Here is a 19,331-nt window from a genome sequence, read left to right as displayed (position 1 = left end):
AAATATGTGGGGGGTCCTATAGGCACGATGACATTTTCTAACCTACTTTTTTGGTCTTTTCCTCTGCTAAGTCTTTGACTGACTTGCCCTCTTTAAATGTTAACGAGAACTGCTGTCAAGAAAGGTATTTTCTCTTCAAGGAGGATGTTTACCCAAGCAAAGTATTTTTTCGACATGAAAGTTCTAATTTGGAGGAAAATACCAAAATACTTTCTATTTTTTATTCCTCATTTCCCTCCCCATCTTTAAAATAAAAGTTCAGTCTTAATTGGAATCCTTTCCCCACCGTGAAACCCAGCGATGGTGCCAGACTTGAAGACGAAGGCTTTACTTTGTTAGCCATGTGTTTACGAAACCCCAGCGCCTTCCCCAGATCTCTCGGCTGATAATCTCAAACATGGAGGATGCTTCTGATTCTGCACAAGGGGTTGCTCCATTAATTAATAATGTAGCTCTCCCAGGCTCTCCGCCGTCTCTTCCTGTATCAGTGACAGGCTGTAAAAGTCATCGAGTAGCCAATAAAAAGGTAGAAGCGAGAAGTGAAAAGCTCCTCCCAGCAGCTCTTCCTCCTTCGGAGCCGAAAGTAGATCAGAAACTTCCCAGGAGCTCCGAGAGGCGGGGAAGTGGCGGTGGGACGCGATCCCCCGCGCGGAGCCAGGCCGTGGCAGCGGGAGCAGCGGCGGCCGGCGGCGCGGCGGGGCCGGCGAGAGGCGACCCCCCGGGAGGACAGGGACTCCCCGCGCTGCCTTTGTAGTTGAAAAGGTGGAGAAGTGGCAGCCGGCGTGCTCGCAGGTGAGGGGCTCCGTGCGGTCGCTCGGGAGCCGGCCGGCGCCGGCGGGGAGCGTAGGCGAGCGGGGGAACAAAGCGGAGCGGCGCCGGGGTCCGCCCGCAGCGAGCTCTCGCGGCGTCGGGCCGGCCGGCTGCGCGCCAAGCACGTTGCGAGCCCGAGGCGGCGGCGGCGGCGGCGGGCTGGGAGCCGGCGCTGGGGGAGGGGGCCGCCGCCGTTCCCGCACCGCCCGCCCGCGGCGGGGCGTGCGGCCCCATTGTGAGCCGGCCGCCGGGCGTGCGGAGGTGGGGCGCGCCGGGAGGGCAGAGGCGGCGGCCCCGCGGGCTCCAGACCCCAGGAGCGGCGGGAGCGACCTCGGCTCCGGCGGCGGCCGCGGGCGCGTCAGTCACACAAAAGGCGGTGGAGCTCCCCCCCGGCGCGCGGACTGGCCCACGCCGCCGCCGAGCGCTCCCCACCTTACCGGCTCTCCTTTCCCTCCAATTCTGATAGGGAAGCGGGGCCGACGCGGGCGGCCGAGGGCGCGGGTGAGCCCGCGGGCGGACGGGAGATGCCGCTGCTACACCGAAAGCCGTTTGTGAGACGGAAGCCGCCCGCGGACCTGCGGCCGGACGAGGAAGTTTTCTACTGTAAAGTCACCAACGAGATCTTCCGCCACTACGAGTAAGGGCCGGGCCGGGCGCGGGGGGGCGAGGGGGTGTGGGGACCCCCTCCACAGCGTCCTTTTGTCTCTCTCCTTTTCCTCGCCTGGGGCTTCTGGCGGGGCGACTTGGAAGTGACGGCTGGCCGCGGGCCCGCGTTTCTCCGTCCCCCCCGAGCCCGACCCGGGGACGGCGCGGGGTCCCTGCGCGGCGCGGCCGGCCGTGGCGCGCGTGGGGAGAGCGGGCCGGGGCCGAAGGAGCTGGGGTCCTCGCTCGGCCGTGGGGACCGCGTCCAGCCGCGGCAGCCGCGGGGCCGCCGAGCAGCGGAAACTCCCCGCCTCGCCCCTCCCCGCCTCGGCCACACGCGCACTCCGGGGCGAGTTCCGGGATCCCCGCCCGGCGGCCGAGGGGATCCCCGCTCGGGTCAGCGGCACGGGGCCGCCGTCCCCCGGCCCGGAGAGGGAATCCCCGCCCCCGGGGGCAGGAAACGGCCGGGCTGGGCTGGCCTCCTCGGTGGGGAGTGGAGCCTGACGTCGGAGCTGCCCGGGGGAGGGGAGGGGAGGAAGGGAGGGAGCGGAGCTGAGACTCGGGGAAGGAAGAGGCTCCCCGGCGGGCGGGGGGGCCCGGGACGCGAGAGCCTCCCGCGGCGGCCTCTCGTCCCGTGCGGCTAGGCCTCGCAGTGTGCGACGCGAGCTGAGTGCTCTGTCACCACCTCTTCTCGGTGACTAACTCCCGGCCCCGGAGAACTCAGCGTCTCCGCCTCCGGGAGACCTCGGTGAGGAAGAAGTCGGGCTCGGGCGGGGTTGCAGGCGGGGGAGGAGAAGGGGGAGAAGCGGGGCGCTGGGCGCCCTTAGTTATCACTTTCGCGTGGCCCCAAGGGCGGCGGTGGCTGTTGGGGGAGGGGGTTAAGACAAGTTCAACTCCAGCCTCAGCCAGTCTCCTCTTTTTATCCCGCTGCGCCTGTGGGCTGCCTGACATGTGCCACTCGCTATTGTTTTGATAAGAATCCCGAAGCTGCCGCGTGTGTAGTTTCAGCTACTAAATTTTCAGTGCCTCGCCTGGTGTGTCCCCAGAGGTCCCCTTGTCCTGTGACACCGAACACTGGGGTGTGTTAGAGATGGGTGTTTAAACGGGATCTCCAAGTGAGAACCTGAATTGGTCGATCGGGGAAACAGCCTGATCCTCCCTTTTTCTTGTGCTTTATCGTCTCCGCTCGAAAGGAATCCCTTTGTGGCTTAGAAACCAAAAGTTAGAGCAACGAAATAAATTGTGTGTAGGAGCCACTTTTTCTGAGTGGGGGCTTGCTCGAGGGAGGGCTTTAGGCAAAGTCTGCACCTGTCCAAGAAAGGAGCAGTGAGGTTAGAGAAGTCCGTTCCTTTGAGCTTTTAAAGTAAGGCTGCTTTTTCTTCAGATCCACAGAAAGAGTTACACCTAAACTTGTTATATCTGGAAAAGTTTTCAGCAGACTGTGCTTTTAAATAGGAGTGCACGTCTTAACTCTGCTCCTGTACGGACTTGTTTTGTTACTCAAAGTTCACTCTTGTAACTCCTTAACTGAATTTGGATTAGGCAACTTGACAACGACGACGTCTTTTTTTTTTTTTTTTTAAGTTAAAATCCTTGGTAATACCAAAAATTTTTTTTAAAATAGCATTTAAGAATGCTAACAAAATAGAAAATGGGCTTAACTTTTCCACTTTGATATAATCAATCTTATCTTTTTGAGAGGCTTTTCTTGCTTTAGAAGGAAACAGGATATGGCTGTCCTTTTTGAATTAAATTTTTTGTATACTTTGGTTCTGGATGATTTATATAATAATGGAGAAATCTGAAATATCTGAAATGCCAAAATAGAGGAAGAGATTTTTGATATTCCAAACTTACTACCTTCCACTAATATTAAGGAACTGTGCCCTTTGTAGTCTTATTAACAGATTTTTTTATTTTAATAGCTGGTTTTTGTTTTTTGTTGTTTGTGCTGAAGTATTTGGGTTTTTGCAATTTACAAGCAGTTCAGGAAAAGCATTTGGTTTGGGAACAAAGATGTTTGATCATTTACCCTGAACAGAGCAGAGCTGCTAGTGTTGTGTTCTTAGGCATTAATTTTTGTGACTTTGAATTGGCAAAAGTGGAAGAAGACTGACATTTAATTGTGTTAAATTTTGGGTTACTTTCTCTCTCTTAGATGATTACAGAGACATCTTTCCAAAATTGCATTCATGGTGTATGGTATATGGTGATCCTTAGTATTATGGTAATCTGATCCTTAGCACAAGTCTGGAGAAGGAAACCTCTGTTTTCACTCATTCATTAAATCACCAGTTGGTTTATGTGAATTTGTTTGAAGATTACCCTTTAAGTGCATTATATGAATATTTGTCTTTTGTAATGGTGTGAAGACTACTGTGCTCACCTAATTGCTCAGGTTTTGATTTCTTGAACATAACCTTTTCTACCTTACTCTCAAAGAGATTGTCTACACCTCCCTGCCTTGTTCCCTTTGCAACACAGTGCAAAGTAACTTTTCCCTCTGACTCTGGTTAGTAGAAGTTGCCCGTGACCTTTTGTTAAATAGTTTTCTGTCTTTATCGTGTTTGATATAATAGCCTAACACTTTCTCCTTTGTCCTAGGCATCGATGACCATCTCTCCTTTTTATCTAGTGTAAGATCAGCTATTATTGCAGGGTAATGCAGTACATTTGTTGCCTCAAATTTTCTCTTTCCTAGACCCTGAGTTTTTTGAGAAAGGGACTGTGACCAGGATGGATCCTTAGCGATTATACAGTACAAACTCCTTTTTCTGTTTGTTTGAACTACATGCTCTTTAACTAATTGCTAACTCTTGTTTGACCTGCTTTCCTTAAGTAAAGAAGACTCGTTAAAAATAGCCCTTTAACTGTAGGCAAACGCATAAGCTAAAGTAAGTATAGAAGAATAAACTGCACCAATATTCTTGTGTTATACACAAAAATAAACTCAAAATGAATTAAAGACTTGAACAGAAGTCCTGAAACCATAAAACTCTTAAATGGTAAGCTCCTTGATACAGTTCTTGGTGATGATTTTTTTAATCTGACACTAAAAACAAAAGCAAGGAGAACAAATATAAATAAGTGGGGCTGTGTGAAACTAAAAAGCTTCTGCAAACAAGGGAAAACATCAAAATAAAAAGGTGAGCTACTGACTTGGGAGAAAATATTTGCAAAGTATACATCCAATAGGGGCTAATATTCAAGTTATAAAGAACTCATACAACTCAATAGCAAAAAAAAAAAAAAAAAAAAATCTGACTAAAACATGAGCAGAAGATCTGAATAGATGTCTTTCTAAAGGATCCATAAAGATGGCTCACAGGTACATGAGAAGACGCCATACAACCTTAATCATCAGGGAAATGCAAATCAGGACTCCAGTGAGATCCCGCCTCACACTTGTTAGAATGGCTTTTAGACTAGCGCGTAACAGTTGCTGCCTAGGATATAGAGAAAAGTGAACTCTTCTGCACTCTGGGTGGAAATGTAAATTGGTGCAGCCACTCTGGAAGACAGTATGGAAGTGCCTCAAAAACTTAAAAAAGATAGAACTATAAATTGATCGCTCAACTCTTCCTGGGTGTTTATCCGAATTTTAAAAACCACTAATTTGAAAATATATATGCACCCCCATGTTCATTGCAGCATTACATACAATAACCAAGATATGGAAACACCCTAAGTCTTCATCAGTGGATGAATGGATAAAGAAATTGTGGTATATATACAAAAGCATGTTACTCAGCCATAAAAAAAATGAAATCTTGCCATTTGGGACAACATGGATTGACCTTAAGGTCCTTATGCTAAATGAAGTAAGTCAGACAGAAAGGAAAAGTATCAATGATCTCTCTCATATGTGGAATCTAGAAAAAAAAAAAAGTTAAGAAAAATACTAAGCTCACAACCCTTCAACTCTATAGTCAGTGATATTGTAAGAGCAATGTTATGGGACAAATGGTAGCTACACTTGTAGTGAATGTAGCATAACATTTAAGCTTGTCAAATCACTAAGTTGTACACCTGAAACTAACTTAATGTTGTGTATCCAACTGCACTTTAAAAAAGATTTTATTCCCCCTCCACCTCCAAAACCACACACACATACACATACAACTAAGCTCATGGGCAAAGAGAGCAGAATAAAGCATGTACTTTAATTTTTTTTTAATCTTTTAGATAAGATAAAAATTTATCTGTAATTTGGTTAGCTGACAGTTTTGTTTTTATTTATGTTTTTAGGACTGTGGATTGTTTAAAAACGGAGCAGTCGTGTCTGAATAGGACATTCTAGAGTTGTGGGATAAGGAAGGTGATTTGTTTTATTACCAAATGACTTAATTTCCTAAATAAAATAACTTACTTATTTCTTTAGCCATTTAGACCCTTGGAATTGGAATGTTTTTACCATCTCTGAGTGAGTTATACTTTTCATACAAAATGTAGGAACCTCTTCATTACTTATACGCCAGCTTATGTTTCAACCTGGCTTTCTAGTGAAAGGTGTTTAACCTGATTTTCATGGTTCATCAGCTCCTTATTTGTTAATTCAGTCCTTTCAATAGCCCTCTTTTACATACAAGGAAACTGGATTTGGGTTAAAGAGAGTAAGTCTGAGATCAGTGTCAAAAACACCTGTCTAGCAATTGGTGACACCAGACGTTTCACTCACATACCTAAGACTCTGGAGGTTATGTTCTTATTTACTACCCACATGGTACATATTATGGAGAATTTTCCCTAGTATTTGTTGAAGCTTGCAGAAGTGTGCACCAAGAACATAGGGCTCTGCTTTGAATTTAAGCTTGCTACCTAGATCTTTGGGTAGGCACTACTCTGTTGTCTGCCCAGACATTTGGCTTCTTTACTATATCCCCAGTGATTAAGCTCGAGATGTTAAATATACAAACTAGAATGCCATCAGTTTACAGTGGGGAAAAACGTCTTTCACACAGACTAGTTCTCATACTGATAATTAGGTATGTATGAAGTCTAATTATTATCTGAAGGCCATTTGGTGAGCGTGGAATTTTTAAGGAAAATTGGATAATCTTCATAGCTAGGGTCTTCAAATTAGGTTTTCAGCTCCCCCTTAGGAATAAGTCTGCTACATGGTCCTGATATTTGGGTCTATGAGTCTTTTTTTCTTAGGTGGTATAGCAGAGATTCCTAAATGCCTTTCCTTTCCTTTTTATCCACTTAGTAGGCTACCATGTTTTGGGTTAATACATTCTTTCTTCAGACAGAACATGTCTTACCAGTTGCTGTATAACAAGCCATCCTAAAATTTAGTGGCTCAAAATCATCTGTTTTATTTGCTCACCCTTCTGTAGAATGCTAGTGTGGTTTCTCCTGGCCTGTGTGCTCACTCATTTAGCTATGGTCAGCTGGAGGCGAGGCTGAGGCTGTGATAGAGTAAGAGGTAGCCTCAGTCACACATCAGGGAGCTCAGCCGGGATGGCTTGTCTTTCTTTATGTGTATGTGTTTATTTTTTTTCCTACCTTTATTGAAGTGTAATTTACCAATAGATTTGTAAGATATTTAAAGTGTACAATGTGGCATATTAATACTGTGAGATGGCTTTTCTTACCATGTGGTCTTTGATCCTCAAAAGACTAACATGGGCTGCTTTAGGTGCTGGTCTCAGGGTTCCAAGAGGGTGAGAGCAGAAGTCTCTCAATGTCATTTCTGTATAATGTTGGTCAAAGCCAGTCTCAGGGCTAGCCCAGATTAAAGAGGTGGCAAAATAAATTTTCTCTCTTGTGAGAAACAAGTATCAGTCATATTTCTAAGGAGCCTGCCTACCTTCAACTCTCTTTGGAGACAGTCCACTGAGCAGCGGGTAAGATTTTATGCTTGGGTCATCCTGATTGGATTTTGGGAGTTCATTGGTAATCTCTCTGTAGTTAATCCCTCTTGCTACCCTTTTACCCGATGCCAAACTTTTTCTTCAGAGATGCTCAAGTCTTTCATGAGTTCCTCTGACATTGTTCTGCTATCACACTGGTTATTCTATGTATTTTTCTAGGCTCTCTTTGCAGATATGGTACCTGAACAGTTAGAATTGATAACTGTTTATTGAGTGCACATACAGTATGGTGGGTATACATTATTATTATCTTATTTCATTTTCATATTAACTGTTTATGGAAGATATCCCCATTTCATAGAAGGGAACCAGGCTCGATAAGGTTGTGTAATTTACCCAAAGCTTACCACATTCTACAAGTGGTAAGCTGAAATTCAGACACTTTCCTCTCCTTCACAGTCATGGGTGTACTTTCTCTGTTTAGATACACATAAAAATAAATGTGGGCTGCCAGTGGAGAGTATGTTTGTTTATTACCCTTGACACTATGCTTTGCAGAGTCTGGGGATACTGAGATAATTTGTCTCCCTAGTGAGAATAGAATGCCATAGTACAATGGCATAAATCACGTGTGCTATGGAGCCTGTGTAATGGGGCCATAGAAAATGGAGCTGATAACTGCTGGGGAATTGAGGAAGCCCTCGAATAAGAAGAGAACATCTGAGTTGGATCCCGAAAGATGGAGCTATCAAAACACAGAATGGAGAAAAAGGGCATTCTAAGCAGAAAATATGCTAAAAAATACTTGTTAAGCTGAGGAAACTATAGAAAGTCATAGAAGTGTGAATTTGCAGTATCACTTAAAATTTGCCTTTTTCACATTCATTATTGTTAAGCTAGGACTTTTGTTAAGCTACTATAATGTTTTACTTTTGTTGATATCTATTTAGGTTTTAGATTTAATAAATTTAATAAAGATTTTAAAAATCTTATTTATTTCTTATTTATTGCTATCCTCCACCTCCGTGTCATCTTGCAGATTTTAGGAGCCTGCCTTATATGTCATTATCTAAGTCTGAAACAGCACTAAGTAAAGGGCAAAGTAATATGTCATTAAATGTTTTTTAAAACTAAACATTATATTTTTAATTAATCTGACTTTGCTTCTGGCCATTTATGAATAAATGTAATAAATGTAATTATCATCTAGCTGATTTCTCTCTAAATAACATAAGGCATGTTAAGTCTGCCATGCCCAAGGTCTCCTAATCTCCTGCTTTGTAATACTCTCAGTGGTGGAAATTATTAGAACACTCTATGTTGTTTTATAGCAACTACTACTTTTCTAAGTTTATAAAATACTTTTCCATCTCTTGGTATTATATGCTGCTTAAGGTCAGAAATTATGTTAGTTTTTAACCTGTGGCTGCATTTCTCAGTTACACTAAATATGTTACGGACAAAGGAGTTTGTTTATATCCTTTAGATCTTTTCTGCAGTATTCTGCTGAGTCTTTCTTAAGTTTAATTGATAAAGTTTGGCCCTTAAGGAGAATATGCTTTGCATTTATCTTTTCTAAATTATATTTAGCTTCTGGTTTTTATGTCACTTCATTCTTTTTGTTTATCTGTTTTGGTTTTGGTTTGTTTTTTTTAGTTCCAAGTTTTTGTTGAAATTCCAGATAGTTAACATGAATATTAGTTTCAAGTGTAGAGTTTAGTGATTCATCACTTAGGTACAACACCCAGTGCTCAAACCAAGTGTCCTCCTTAATACCCATCACCCATATAACCTAGCCCCCTCCCCAACTCCCATCCAGCAACCTCTCAGTTTGTTCTCTATAGTTAAGAGTTAGTTTTATGGTTTGCTTGTCTTTTTTTAACCCCTATGTTCATTTGTTTTGTTTCTTAAATTCCACATATGAGTGAAATCATGGTATTTGTCTTTCTCTCATTTATTTTGCCTACCATAGTATTCTCTAGTTCCATCTACATTGTTGCAAATGGCAAGATTTCATTCCTTTTTATGACTAATATTCCATTGTGTGTGTCTGTGTCTCTGTGTGTGTGTGTGTGTGTGTGTGTGTGTGTGTAAATAAAACATCTTCTTCAGCCATTCATCAGTTCCATGATTTGGCTGTTATTGATAAGGCTGCTATAAACATCAGTCATGTATCCCTTCAAATCAGTATTTTTGTATCCTTTGGGTAAATACCTAGTAGTGCAGTTGCTGGATCATAGGGTAGCTTTTAAGGAACCTCCATACTGTTCTCCAGAGTGGCTGCACCAGTTTGCCTTCCCACTAACAAGGCAGGAGTGTTCCGCTTTCTTACGTACTTGCTAACATCTGTTGTTTCATGTGTTGTGAATCTTAGCCATTCTATATGTTACATCATTCTTAATCTTACTCCACTAGATTTTTAAGTTTTCCAAATAACCCTGTAAGTTAATAGTATGTTGCCCTTTGTCCCTTAGTTTGTTCACCAGAGTGTTGGTTGACTTTATATTAATTAAAGGTGTGTTCTTGCTGGCAGTCGAGCTGATAGTTCAGAAACAATTTTTTCCTTAAGAAATAATGATAAAGAGCATAAGTCCTCAAACTTTTTCTTAAAGGGCCAGATAAAATCAAATTTTAGACTTTGTAGGCAATGGTGTCTGCTGCACCTGTTCAACTCCACAGGACATAGTGAGAAAGCAATTACAGACAATACCTAAAGGAATGGGTGCGGTTATGTTCCAATAAAACTACAAAAACAGGTGGAAGGCTAGATTTGGCCTCCAGGCCAGTAGTATACTCATCTCTGGTAAAGAAGATGGTTGAGGGGCGCCTGGGTGGCTCAGTGGGTTAAAGCCGCTGCCTTCGGCTCAGGTCATGATCCCAGCATCCTGGGATCGAGCCCCGCATCGAGCCCCGCATCGGGCTCTCTGCTCAGCAGGGAGCCTGCTTCTCCCTCTCTCTCTCTGCCTGCCTCTCCGCCTACTTGTGATCTGTCTGTCAAATAAATAAATAAAATCTTAAAAAAAAAAAAAAGATGGTTGAAGGAATGCAGTAATAAATCAGACACATAATCTATATTAGCCTAAACATATTCATACAAAACGATATTTTGTTTTTTAAGAATTTTGTTCATAATAGCAAAATGTGCTTCTTATAAAAGTTTCGTAAATTCTTATAATACAGAAATTGAGGAGGCACTGTTACCTACCCCCCAGAGTTACTATTAGAAGAATCCTATATATTTGAGTGTGTATGGCAAATGGATGAAGAGCAGAATTACAGAAGTGTGAGAAAGTGAAGGTATAAAATGTTAGAGATATTTAGGAGGTAATGAATCAGGAGAATTGGGCTTTTTTTTTTTTTTTTTTTTTTTTGCTTGCTTGCTTTCTTGCTTTAAAAAGGCCATGGTGATAGTGTCTGTGTCTGCCTCCTCCTGAGGGTAGATCTTTGTACACAGCAGGGCTATAATATAACAACTTTGCAGAGTAGATACACATAAGAGAAACAACAGTACAAACACTTTGCAAGAGGAGGTGGGAACCTGGGTGTAAAAGGAGAGCAGTATGTACAGCAGTGGTTACTGACTATCCTATTTTTCTGCCTAGTAACACATGTTTAATGGAGGTTTGTGGCACTTGTGCCATTGCTCTTTGGTATTTTGAACAATGTCAACACATCTAAGTAGTGTTTATTGCAACTCAGTATAAAGTCTGTCTCCCTGACATGGTGTGAAGTACCCTAGGTGACCAAATACCAAATAACTTTGGTTAGAGCTGTCAGGAGCCATTACTTGGCCCGGAGGTTTTTAAGAACTCGAAATATGACTAATCAGAATTAAGATGGGCAATAAAAGTAAGATACATACTGGAATTTGAATACTTAGTACCCCCCCCAAAAAATAATTTAAAATATTTACATATTGAAGCATTTAAAATTGATCACATATTGAAATAAAGCATTTGGGAATGTACTGGGTTAAATCGAATATGTAAAGTAATTAATATATAAAATTAGTGTTTCTCTTTAAAAATTTTATTAATGCAGCCACTAGAAAATTTAAAATTATATGTGTGGCTATCATTCTATGTTTGCTAGCACTGGTTTAGAGACTAGTTAATGTTAGATACCTAAATTTGAAATATATTTTTCTTAAACAGTATTATAGTTTAAACTATCAGAAGTATACCTCACATACATATGTGTTGGCTTGTTAAGCTAAGTCTTACAGATATGTTTGTTCCAATAATAAAAAATTTAAAACTTTTATTACACTTTCTCAGTGAACTGCAGTTTTAGGTGGTAAAACTTAAGACTTCTTTCAAGATCATCCATTCATTTATTTTATTCTGCACCATTGATAACCACTTATTGGGTATATCTATTGTTGATCTCTGAGTACATAAATTTTCTTGTTTATGAGAACCATATTGCATTCATCTTTTCTCTCTCTCGTACTCCTTTCTTCAACCCTACTTTTCCTTTATAACCTAACCACGTCCTCCAAAAAACTGTTCTAATACTTCTTGACCATTTTTGCTTGTCTCTCCTCCGTCCCTTCCTCTCACCTCCCAAGGATATCTACTTATCTTTTAGGTATCTTTTAATCACTTTGTAGTTTTAATTTTAATGATATACATCCATTATCACCTCTACTAAAATGTACATACTTCAAAGGATCTTCATTGTACTGAATTAGATTCATGTAACTTGGCGAATGCATCTACCTCTTTAGGTCTCATATATATATATTAGGATATGATTAGTTTCTCTTTTTTTCCATAGATTGCATTTTTTTTGTTGTTCTTTCTACAAACAAATATACAAATGAAACTATGTTAAAGTACATCAAAGTATAGAGGAAGGAAAGATATTTACCGATACCTTACCACTTAGAGGCAACCATTATTACCTTTTTTGTGTTTGTCTAACATTTTTCTAAAATTTGTTGATTGTAAAAACAATACAAGTACATGCTCATTATACACATTCAAGCAACATAGACATACTTAGAATAACAAATTTTCCTTTTCCTTCCTTCACAGTCCTTCCCTTTCTCCATAGGGAATATCTGTCTATAGTATTTGTATAAGTACACATTTTTTTGTTCTAATTAGTGAATATGGGATGGTGTATTCAGTGATTTGAGTTTTTTTCTACTTAGTGTGCCTTAGAAATCTTTCCATATTATGGATCTCTTGCATTTTAAAAGTGACTGGATAGAATTTTGAAAGGAAAGAAATGTTCATATTAAGAAATTTCAACAGTGCAGAAAAGCACTCAGTAGAATGCTCCCCAGGCCCATCCCTACTCCGTAGCTATTGGCCTTGATTTTTGTATAACATTCTAGAAATCTTTTCATGCTTCTTGAGCTGTCTGTCTTTTTCTCCCTTCCTTTTTCTTTCTTTCAAGTGGGACCATATTATATATATTGTTTTGGTAAGCTTTTACTTCCAAAGATACAGGAGGAAATCAAACTGGAAAGTTGTTTTTTTTTCCCCCCTGTGAACATGTTATTTAAGAACTCTCCTCATACTGTTTTAATGACTATGATTTTTCATTATATGAAGTACTGTAATTTACTTAAATTTTCTCATTATTATATGCTTAGATTTGCCAGTTTTTCTCTATTATGTTAGAGCTTTTTGAAGTTCATAGTTAAGTGCTTAAATTGTCCCTAGTGTTTTGGCTGCTTTGGAACAAAAAGCTGTAAAATCAGGAGAAAAAAGAAAGGTTGAGTTTATTTTCAGTTTCACTCCTAATTTCAAAAGTGATAGAAATCAAAGTCCAATTTTAGCTGAATGTACCTTTAAATTGCAAAATATAAATGTCTAGTTTAAATATACTTTTTGTTAGCTTTGTATTAATGTGTAAGTTGACCAATTAGTAAGCCCTTCCTTATTCTATGATTCTATGTAAAATTTTGCAGTGAAGGCACAACCCTTTATCAGCTTTTAATGTAAAATTTGTGAAATGATAGGTAATGAATGGATTTTTGTTTTTGTTTTTTAATCAGTGACTTTTTTGAACGAACCATTCTGTGCAACAGCCTTGTGTGGAGTTGTGCTGTGACGGGTAGACCTGGACTGACCTATCAGGAAGCACTTGAGTCAGAAAAAAAAGCAAGACAGAATCTTCAGAGTTTTCCAGAACCACTAATTATTCCAGTTTTATACTTGACCAACCTTACCCATCGTTCACGCTTACATGAAATTTGTGATGATATTTTTGCATATGTCAAGGATCGATATTTTGTTGAAGAAACTGTGGAAGTCATTAGGAACAATGGTGCAAGGTAAAGTACTTCTAATTTTTTCTTTTGTTAAACATACATTCACATTACTCACAATTCAAAGTACACAAAAAGGTGAACTGAGGAAGGCTTCCCTTCTCTACTGCCATTGCTCTCTTACCTTCCCCACAGATAGCCCTAATAATGTTAGTATATTTTTCCAAAGCTTATGTCTATACAGACCACCAGAAACATGTATACACATAGGTATTTGTGTATATATGTGAACGTGCACACACACACAGTCTCCTGTCCCTTTTAATGCTTGATACTCTTTTCTTTTAAAATATCTTGAACATTAGTCCATTGCTTTATGAACCACCTTTCTTCTCTTTTTTGTTTATTGTATAGTAAGTTCCATTGTATGGAAGTTGCATCTTTATTTCCAAGTTTAAAAAAAAACCTTAAAGATACCTATTTTGTCACTATTATGCTACCTGATAGTTTAAATATGCATATATTTCTTACTGGGTTTTAGTAGTTCCTCTGATAATACAAGGACTGGGTTTTATATACTCCACTGAGTTCTCTTTTACCCTGCTCTTCAAGAAAAAATGAATTTTTCATATGCAAAAATTTTAAATGACATTATCTATGGCATTAAGTTAAAAATTATTATTGCTTTCCTGAGGTCTTAAGCATTTGTGATTGGCTAATACTTACCATAATATTTTCTTTATTTGCATTAAAACTTTTTATAGCCTCTTGGAATCATGTACTATGTAGTGTTGTGTGTCTCATTTCTTTCACTTACTGTAATGTTTCAAAGTTTATCCATATTGTAGCATGTATCGAGATTTTATTTCTTTTTATTGATAAATTCTACTTTATGGATCTGTCAACATTCTGTGACAGACATTTAGGTTGTTCCCACTTCTTGGCTATTATAAATAATGCTGTAACAGGCAATCATGTACAAGTTTTTGTGTGAACATATCTTTTCAGTTCTGTTGGGTATATACCTAGAGGTAGAGTTGCTAAGTCATATGGTAACACCATGTTTAGCATTTGAAGAACCTCCAGACTTCCAGAGCAACTGCATCATTTTACATTCCCACTGCGGTGGATGAGAGTTGCAGTTCCTCCACATCCTCACCAAGTGCTAACTATGGACAATTTGCTGTCCATCTTTTTTACTTTGCCATCCTCGTAGCTGTGGAATGGTATCTTGTGGTCATTTTCATTTGCATTTCCCTAATGACTATGTCAAGCATCCTTTCATGTGCTTATTGATCATTTACACATCTTCTTTGGAGAAATGTTTGTTCTGGTCCTTTGCCCATTTTTAAATTGGGTTATTTATCTTTTTTATTACTGAGTTGTAAGAGTCCTTTGTGTTTTTTGGGTACAATCCCTTATATGATTTACAGCTATTTGCTTCCATTCCATGAGTTGTCCTTTCACTTTCTTGATGGTACCATTTGCAGTACCATCTCCTTTTGCTTTTAATTTTTGTTTCTACTTACTAATAGCGTATACCTTTTGTTTCGATCTCTGGTAGTACTTACCAGTGGTCCTAAAGACTGCTTTATTGCCAGAATTAGTTTTATTGGAAAGAGCATGCTAAATTACAGAGAAATGGGGTAGATGCCATTCTTAGGGTAAATCAGTCAGTATAGGTACTCTGGATCTTCTCACCTCAGTACTTTTTTCTCACTGTCTCATTTACCTTTAGGTATTCCTCCCCTCTTTCTTGTTGTATTTTATAAGTATAGATTAGGTGCTTGCCTCCTTACCAAGACTTTCCGTTTTGAAATAAGCGATCAACCAACAGATTGTTCTAGAAGATCCTTTGTCATTGCTATGGCAGAATAGAAAAGCCAACACCTGACTACTTGAGGAAACAGTTCAGCTCTTTATCCTCCCCATCCTGATTACCACCTAGCTTGCCTGTCAGTTGTGCAGACATTTGTTCTCTGCTACTTCCTTAGAACCTACTGGAGAAGTCAGAGAATCAGTGGTCTATATAAAGAGCACTAAACAGGATTATATTGTATTCTGTTATGTTATGTTACATTACATTATATTATATCAGCAGACACAACCTCATTGTTTCCATTTAAAGATGAGGAAACAGAACCAAAGAATTTTGGTAATGTTTATCATCTATTACTGATCTCCTGCTATTTACTTGCACTGTTCTAGACACTGGAGATATAGCAGTGAACAAAGGGAAGTCATGGAGCTCCCATTTTAGTCTTATAAATAGTAAGTGGTAGGATTTAAACTCAGGTAGAGCTGACTTACAAAATCATTTCTTACACTGTATCATTGTCTCCTTAGTTTCAGATTCTGCCATTTATTTTCTCTGAGCAAGTAAATTCAAATTCTTTAAGCTTTAGTCTTTTTTCATCTGTTAAATGGACCCCTGCCTTACAGGTTTCACACACAGGATGAAATGAGACAATGAAGGTGAATTTTTTTAAGCTGTATTCTATAATACTGCATTTGATACAGGTGCCTTGTTAGTTTCTGAATGTGTGTAGTGAGGCCATGCAATTTGACGGATTGCTTTTGTTTTTTGAGAGATGACAGTAGTAAAGTGACTACAATAACTGCTTGGGCCACTGTAACTAAGAATCAAATTTCTCTATTGTAGCTGTGAAAGGAAACCCCACAGTTAACAATTTCACTGTTTAAGAAAGACATAGTTGTTTGTTTTTGAAGATGGTCATCCCACTTTTGTACATGGTCTAAAAAATGCTGCGTTAGCAGGGTTTTTTTGTTTTGTTTTTTTTAAAGATTTTATTTATTTATTTACTTGACAGAGAGAACAAGAGAGCACAAGTAGGAGAGAGAGGTAGCCCAGTGTGGGGCTCGATCCCAGGACTCTGGGATCATGACCTGAGCCGAGGGCAGATACCTAACCATCTGAGCCACCCAGGCGCCCCGCTGCACAAACAATTTTAAGGCATCTAAGTTTCAGTAACTTTATCTTCTTTTTAACATCATTGTTTAGTGAAAGGTTGGGAGTATGGTGACCTAGAACTCAGTGCTCACATGATAAACCCATCTGCACTCCCTACTCAGCCCACCCTCAACCCAGGCCTGGAGCTGGAGAATAAACTCAGGGAAAAGAAGGTGGGAATCACACAACAAATACACATTTGGGATTGTTGAGTTCTCTCTCAGTTGAAGGATGGGGCTAGAATTTGAGAGAATCTGAAAAACTGAATCAGAATATAATTGTGTATTTGGTAATTTTTTTTAATTAAAATGGGCTTTGCGGGCGCCTGGGTGGCTCAGTGGGTTAAAGCCGCTGCCTTCGGCTCAGGTCATGATCCCAGCGTCCTGGGATCGAGCCCCGCATCGGGCTCTCTGCTCAGCAGAGAGCCTGCTTCCTTCCTTCTCTCTCTGCCTGCCTCTCTGCCTACTTGTGATCTGTCTGTCAAATAAATAAATAAAATCTTTAAAAAAAAAAATTGGGCTTTGGGCAGCTTGTTTTCAGACATTTTACAGGCACAGTCAAGATATACTTGGAGTTCAGAGGAGATTTGAAGCAACAGATATGAAGGAGGTACCTCTAAAAAAGTAGGTATACTGACATCAAGAAGTGGCACCTGATAGGAAAGAAGGAGATGGAATAACCATTAACTACTGTTGATGGTTAAGTATACTGGCTTGGCTTAGTATATAATTTGGTAGCATTAGAGGACATTGCAGAATTAAAAGTATCGTAGCATTTATTGAGCCTTTCCTGTATTCTTGGTCTGTGCTACATGTTTTCATTTTAATTCTCATGATATTGATTAGGAACCCAGAATTTTCCAAAAGTTGTATGCTCCTTGGTATTACTCAAAAGTTGAAAACTTAATGTCCACACAAAGACCTACAGATGAATGTGGATAGCAGCTTTATTACTAACTTCCAAAATTTGGAAGCAACCGAAATGTCCTTTACTAGGTGAATGAATGAATAAGCTGATACATCCAGGCAATGGAACATTATTCAGGTTTAAAAAGAAATGAGCTATCAAGCTATGAAAAGACATAAGGAACCTTAAGTGAATATTATTGTGTGATAGAAGCCAATCTGAAAAGGGTTCATACGTATGGTTCCAACTATAAAAGGCAAAACTGTGGAGACAGTAAAAAGATCAGTGGTTGCCAGTAGTTGAGGTAGAGTTGGGGAGATGTGAGTAGGTGGAGCACAGAAGGTGTTTAGGGCAGTGAAAATACTGTGTATACTATAGTGATGGATACATGTCATTATACATTTGTCCAAACCCATAGTGGAACACACCAGGAGTGAACTGTCACATAAGCTGTAGACTTCGAGTAATGATGATGTCTCAGTGTGGACTCATGAGTTGTAACGAATCACCTCTGGTGGGGGGCTCTTGATGAGAGGCTGTGAATGTGGGGCAGCAAGAGGTATACAGGAAGTCTCTAGACCTTCCTCCCAGTTTTGCTATGAATCTTAAAACTGCTCTAAAAAACTAAAGTCTTTGCATTAATAATAAAATTATGTGCTGTGTTTATTAAGGCTAAAGTTTATAATTTTTTAAAATCTGTTTTTTTCTATAAAGGTTCATATATATCAAAGAAAATTATGAAAATTGAAGGCCTAGAGTGCATTTCCCAAATCATCATTGTCAAAAAATTAGTACATTAAAAAAATAAAAAATATTGTTCTTTTTTCTATACTATGCTAGATTTAAAAAAATAGCAAGCAGCTTTTTCACTTAATAATGTTTTGGTATCTTCTTATATCAAAATACATAGATGGGCATTTCTAATTGGTTTTGCATAAATTGATTAAAATATTTGTTCCTAAAAAGCTTACTTGCTTTTCCTGAGGCTGGAGAAAGTTACTTCTTTTACTAGTCTTATGTGAATTTTCCCTTTGAAAATAAAAAAGCTGCATTTTTTCCAAATAATCTCTGACCTGGGTGCCTGTGTGGCTCAGTTAGTTAAGCATCTGCCTTCAGCTCAGGGTCCTGGAGTGAGCTCCAGGTCTGGTTCCCTCCTCAGTGGGAATTCTGCTTCTCCCCATCCTTCTGCACCTACCCCCACTGTGTGTTCTCTCTCTCTCTCTCTCTCTCAAATAATAATCTTTTTTAAAAAAATAATAATCTCTGACCCTTGACTGACAGACCTATTCCCCCACTTCAGTTTAAATCAGTGAAATAGGGACACCTGGGTTGCTCATTCATTAAGTGTCTGCCTTCAGCTCGGGTCATGATCCTAGGGTCCTGGGCTGGAGCCCCACATCAGGCTCCCTGCTCAGCAGGAGGCCTGCTTCTCCCTCTCCTACTCCCCCTGCTGGGTTCCCTCTCTTGCTGTCTCTCTCTCTGTCAAATAAATAAAATCTTTAAAAAAATTAAAAAATAAAAATAAATCGGTGAAATAGCAGAATTGGATTTGTACCAAAGAGTTTCAGTTATGGCCAGATTTTCCCAAATATTATCCCCATACTACTTAGATTTAAAATTTACAAAGTGTTACCTAATTAAGAAGCATAAGAGATAACAGTTGTTTTTAGAATTGTTCTGTAAAATAAAGATTATAGAATTCTTTCTATATTGGTTTTGGCATTAAGCAGTAACCAACGAACTAGAGATTTTAATTATTCAGCTGTTAAAGTATATTCTCTGTAGCTTTCTATGTTTCATTGGTCGAGCTTTTAAGCACTTTACTGTAATGAGGTAAGAGAAAATTAGTATCAAAACCAAAATATAGGGGCGCCTGGGTGGCTCAGTGGGTTAAATCCTCTGCCTTCGGCTCAGGTCATGATCCCGGGATCCTGGGATCGAGCCCTGTATTGGGCTCTCTGCT

At 40.0% G+C, this 19,331-nt stretch overlaps 1 protein-coding gene across 4 annotated transcripts in view; it reads left to right on the top strand.

Moving 5' to 3' along the window:
• Positions 1–569: 569 nt before the first annotated feature.
• Positions 570–19,331, top strand: part of BAZ1A (bromodomain adjacent to zinc finger domain 1A) — a 97,031-nt gene continuing 78,269 nt past the window's right edge. For 3 of the 4 annotated variants that reach the window (XM_080807320.1, XM_080807319.1, XM_080807322.1), the window contains exons 1-3: positions 570–792; positions 1,277–1,447; positions 13,279–13,557. In XM_080807320.1, coding sequence (XP_080663446.1) covers positions 1,335–1,447; positions 13,279–13,557 — 392 coding nt within the window. In that variant the 5' untranslated portion in view covers positions 570–792; positions 1,277–1,334. Of the gene's footprint in view, positions 793–1,084; positions 1,448–13,278; positions 13,558–19,331 lie in introns of those variants that run through there. The other variant, XM_080807321.1, reaches the window with a different exon arrangement.

Source organism: Martes martes (genome assembly GCF_963455335.1).
Source record: "Martes martes genome assembly, chromosome: 7".
In the NCBI taxonomy this organism is placed as follows: Eukaryota; Metazoa; Chordata; class Mammalia; order Carnivora; family Mustelidae; genus Martes; species Martes martes.
This window is presented reverse-complemented; position numbering and strand designations above follow the sequence as displayed.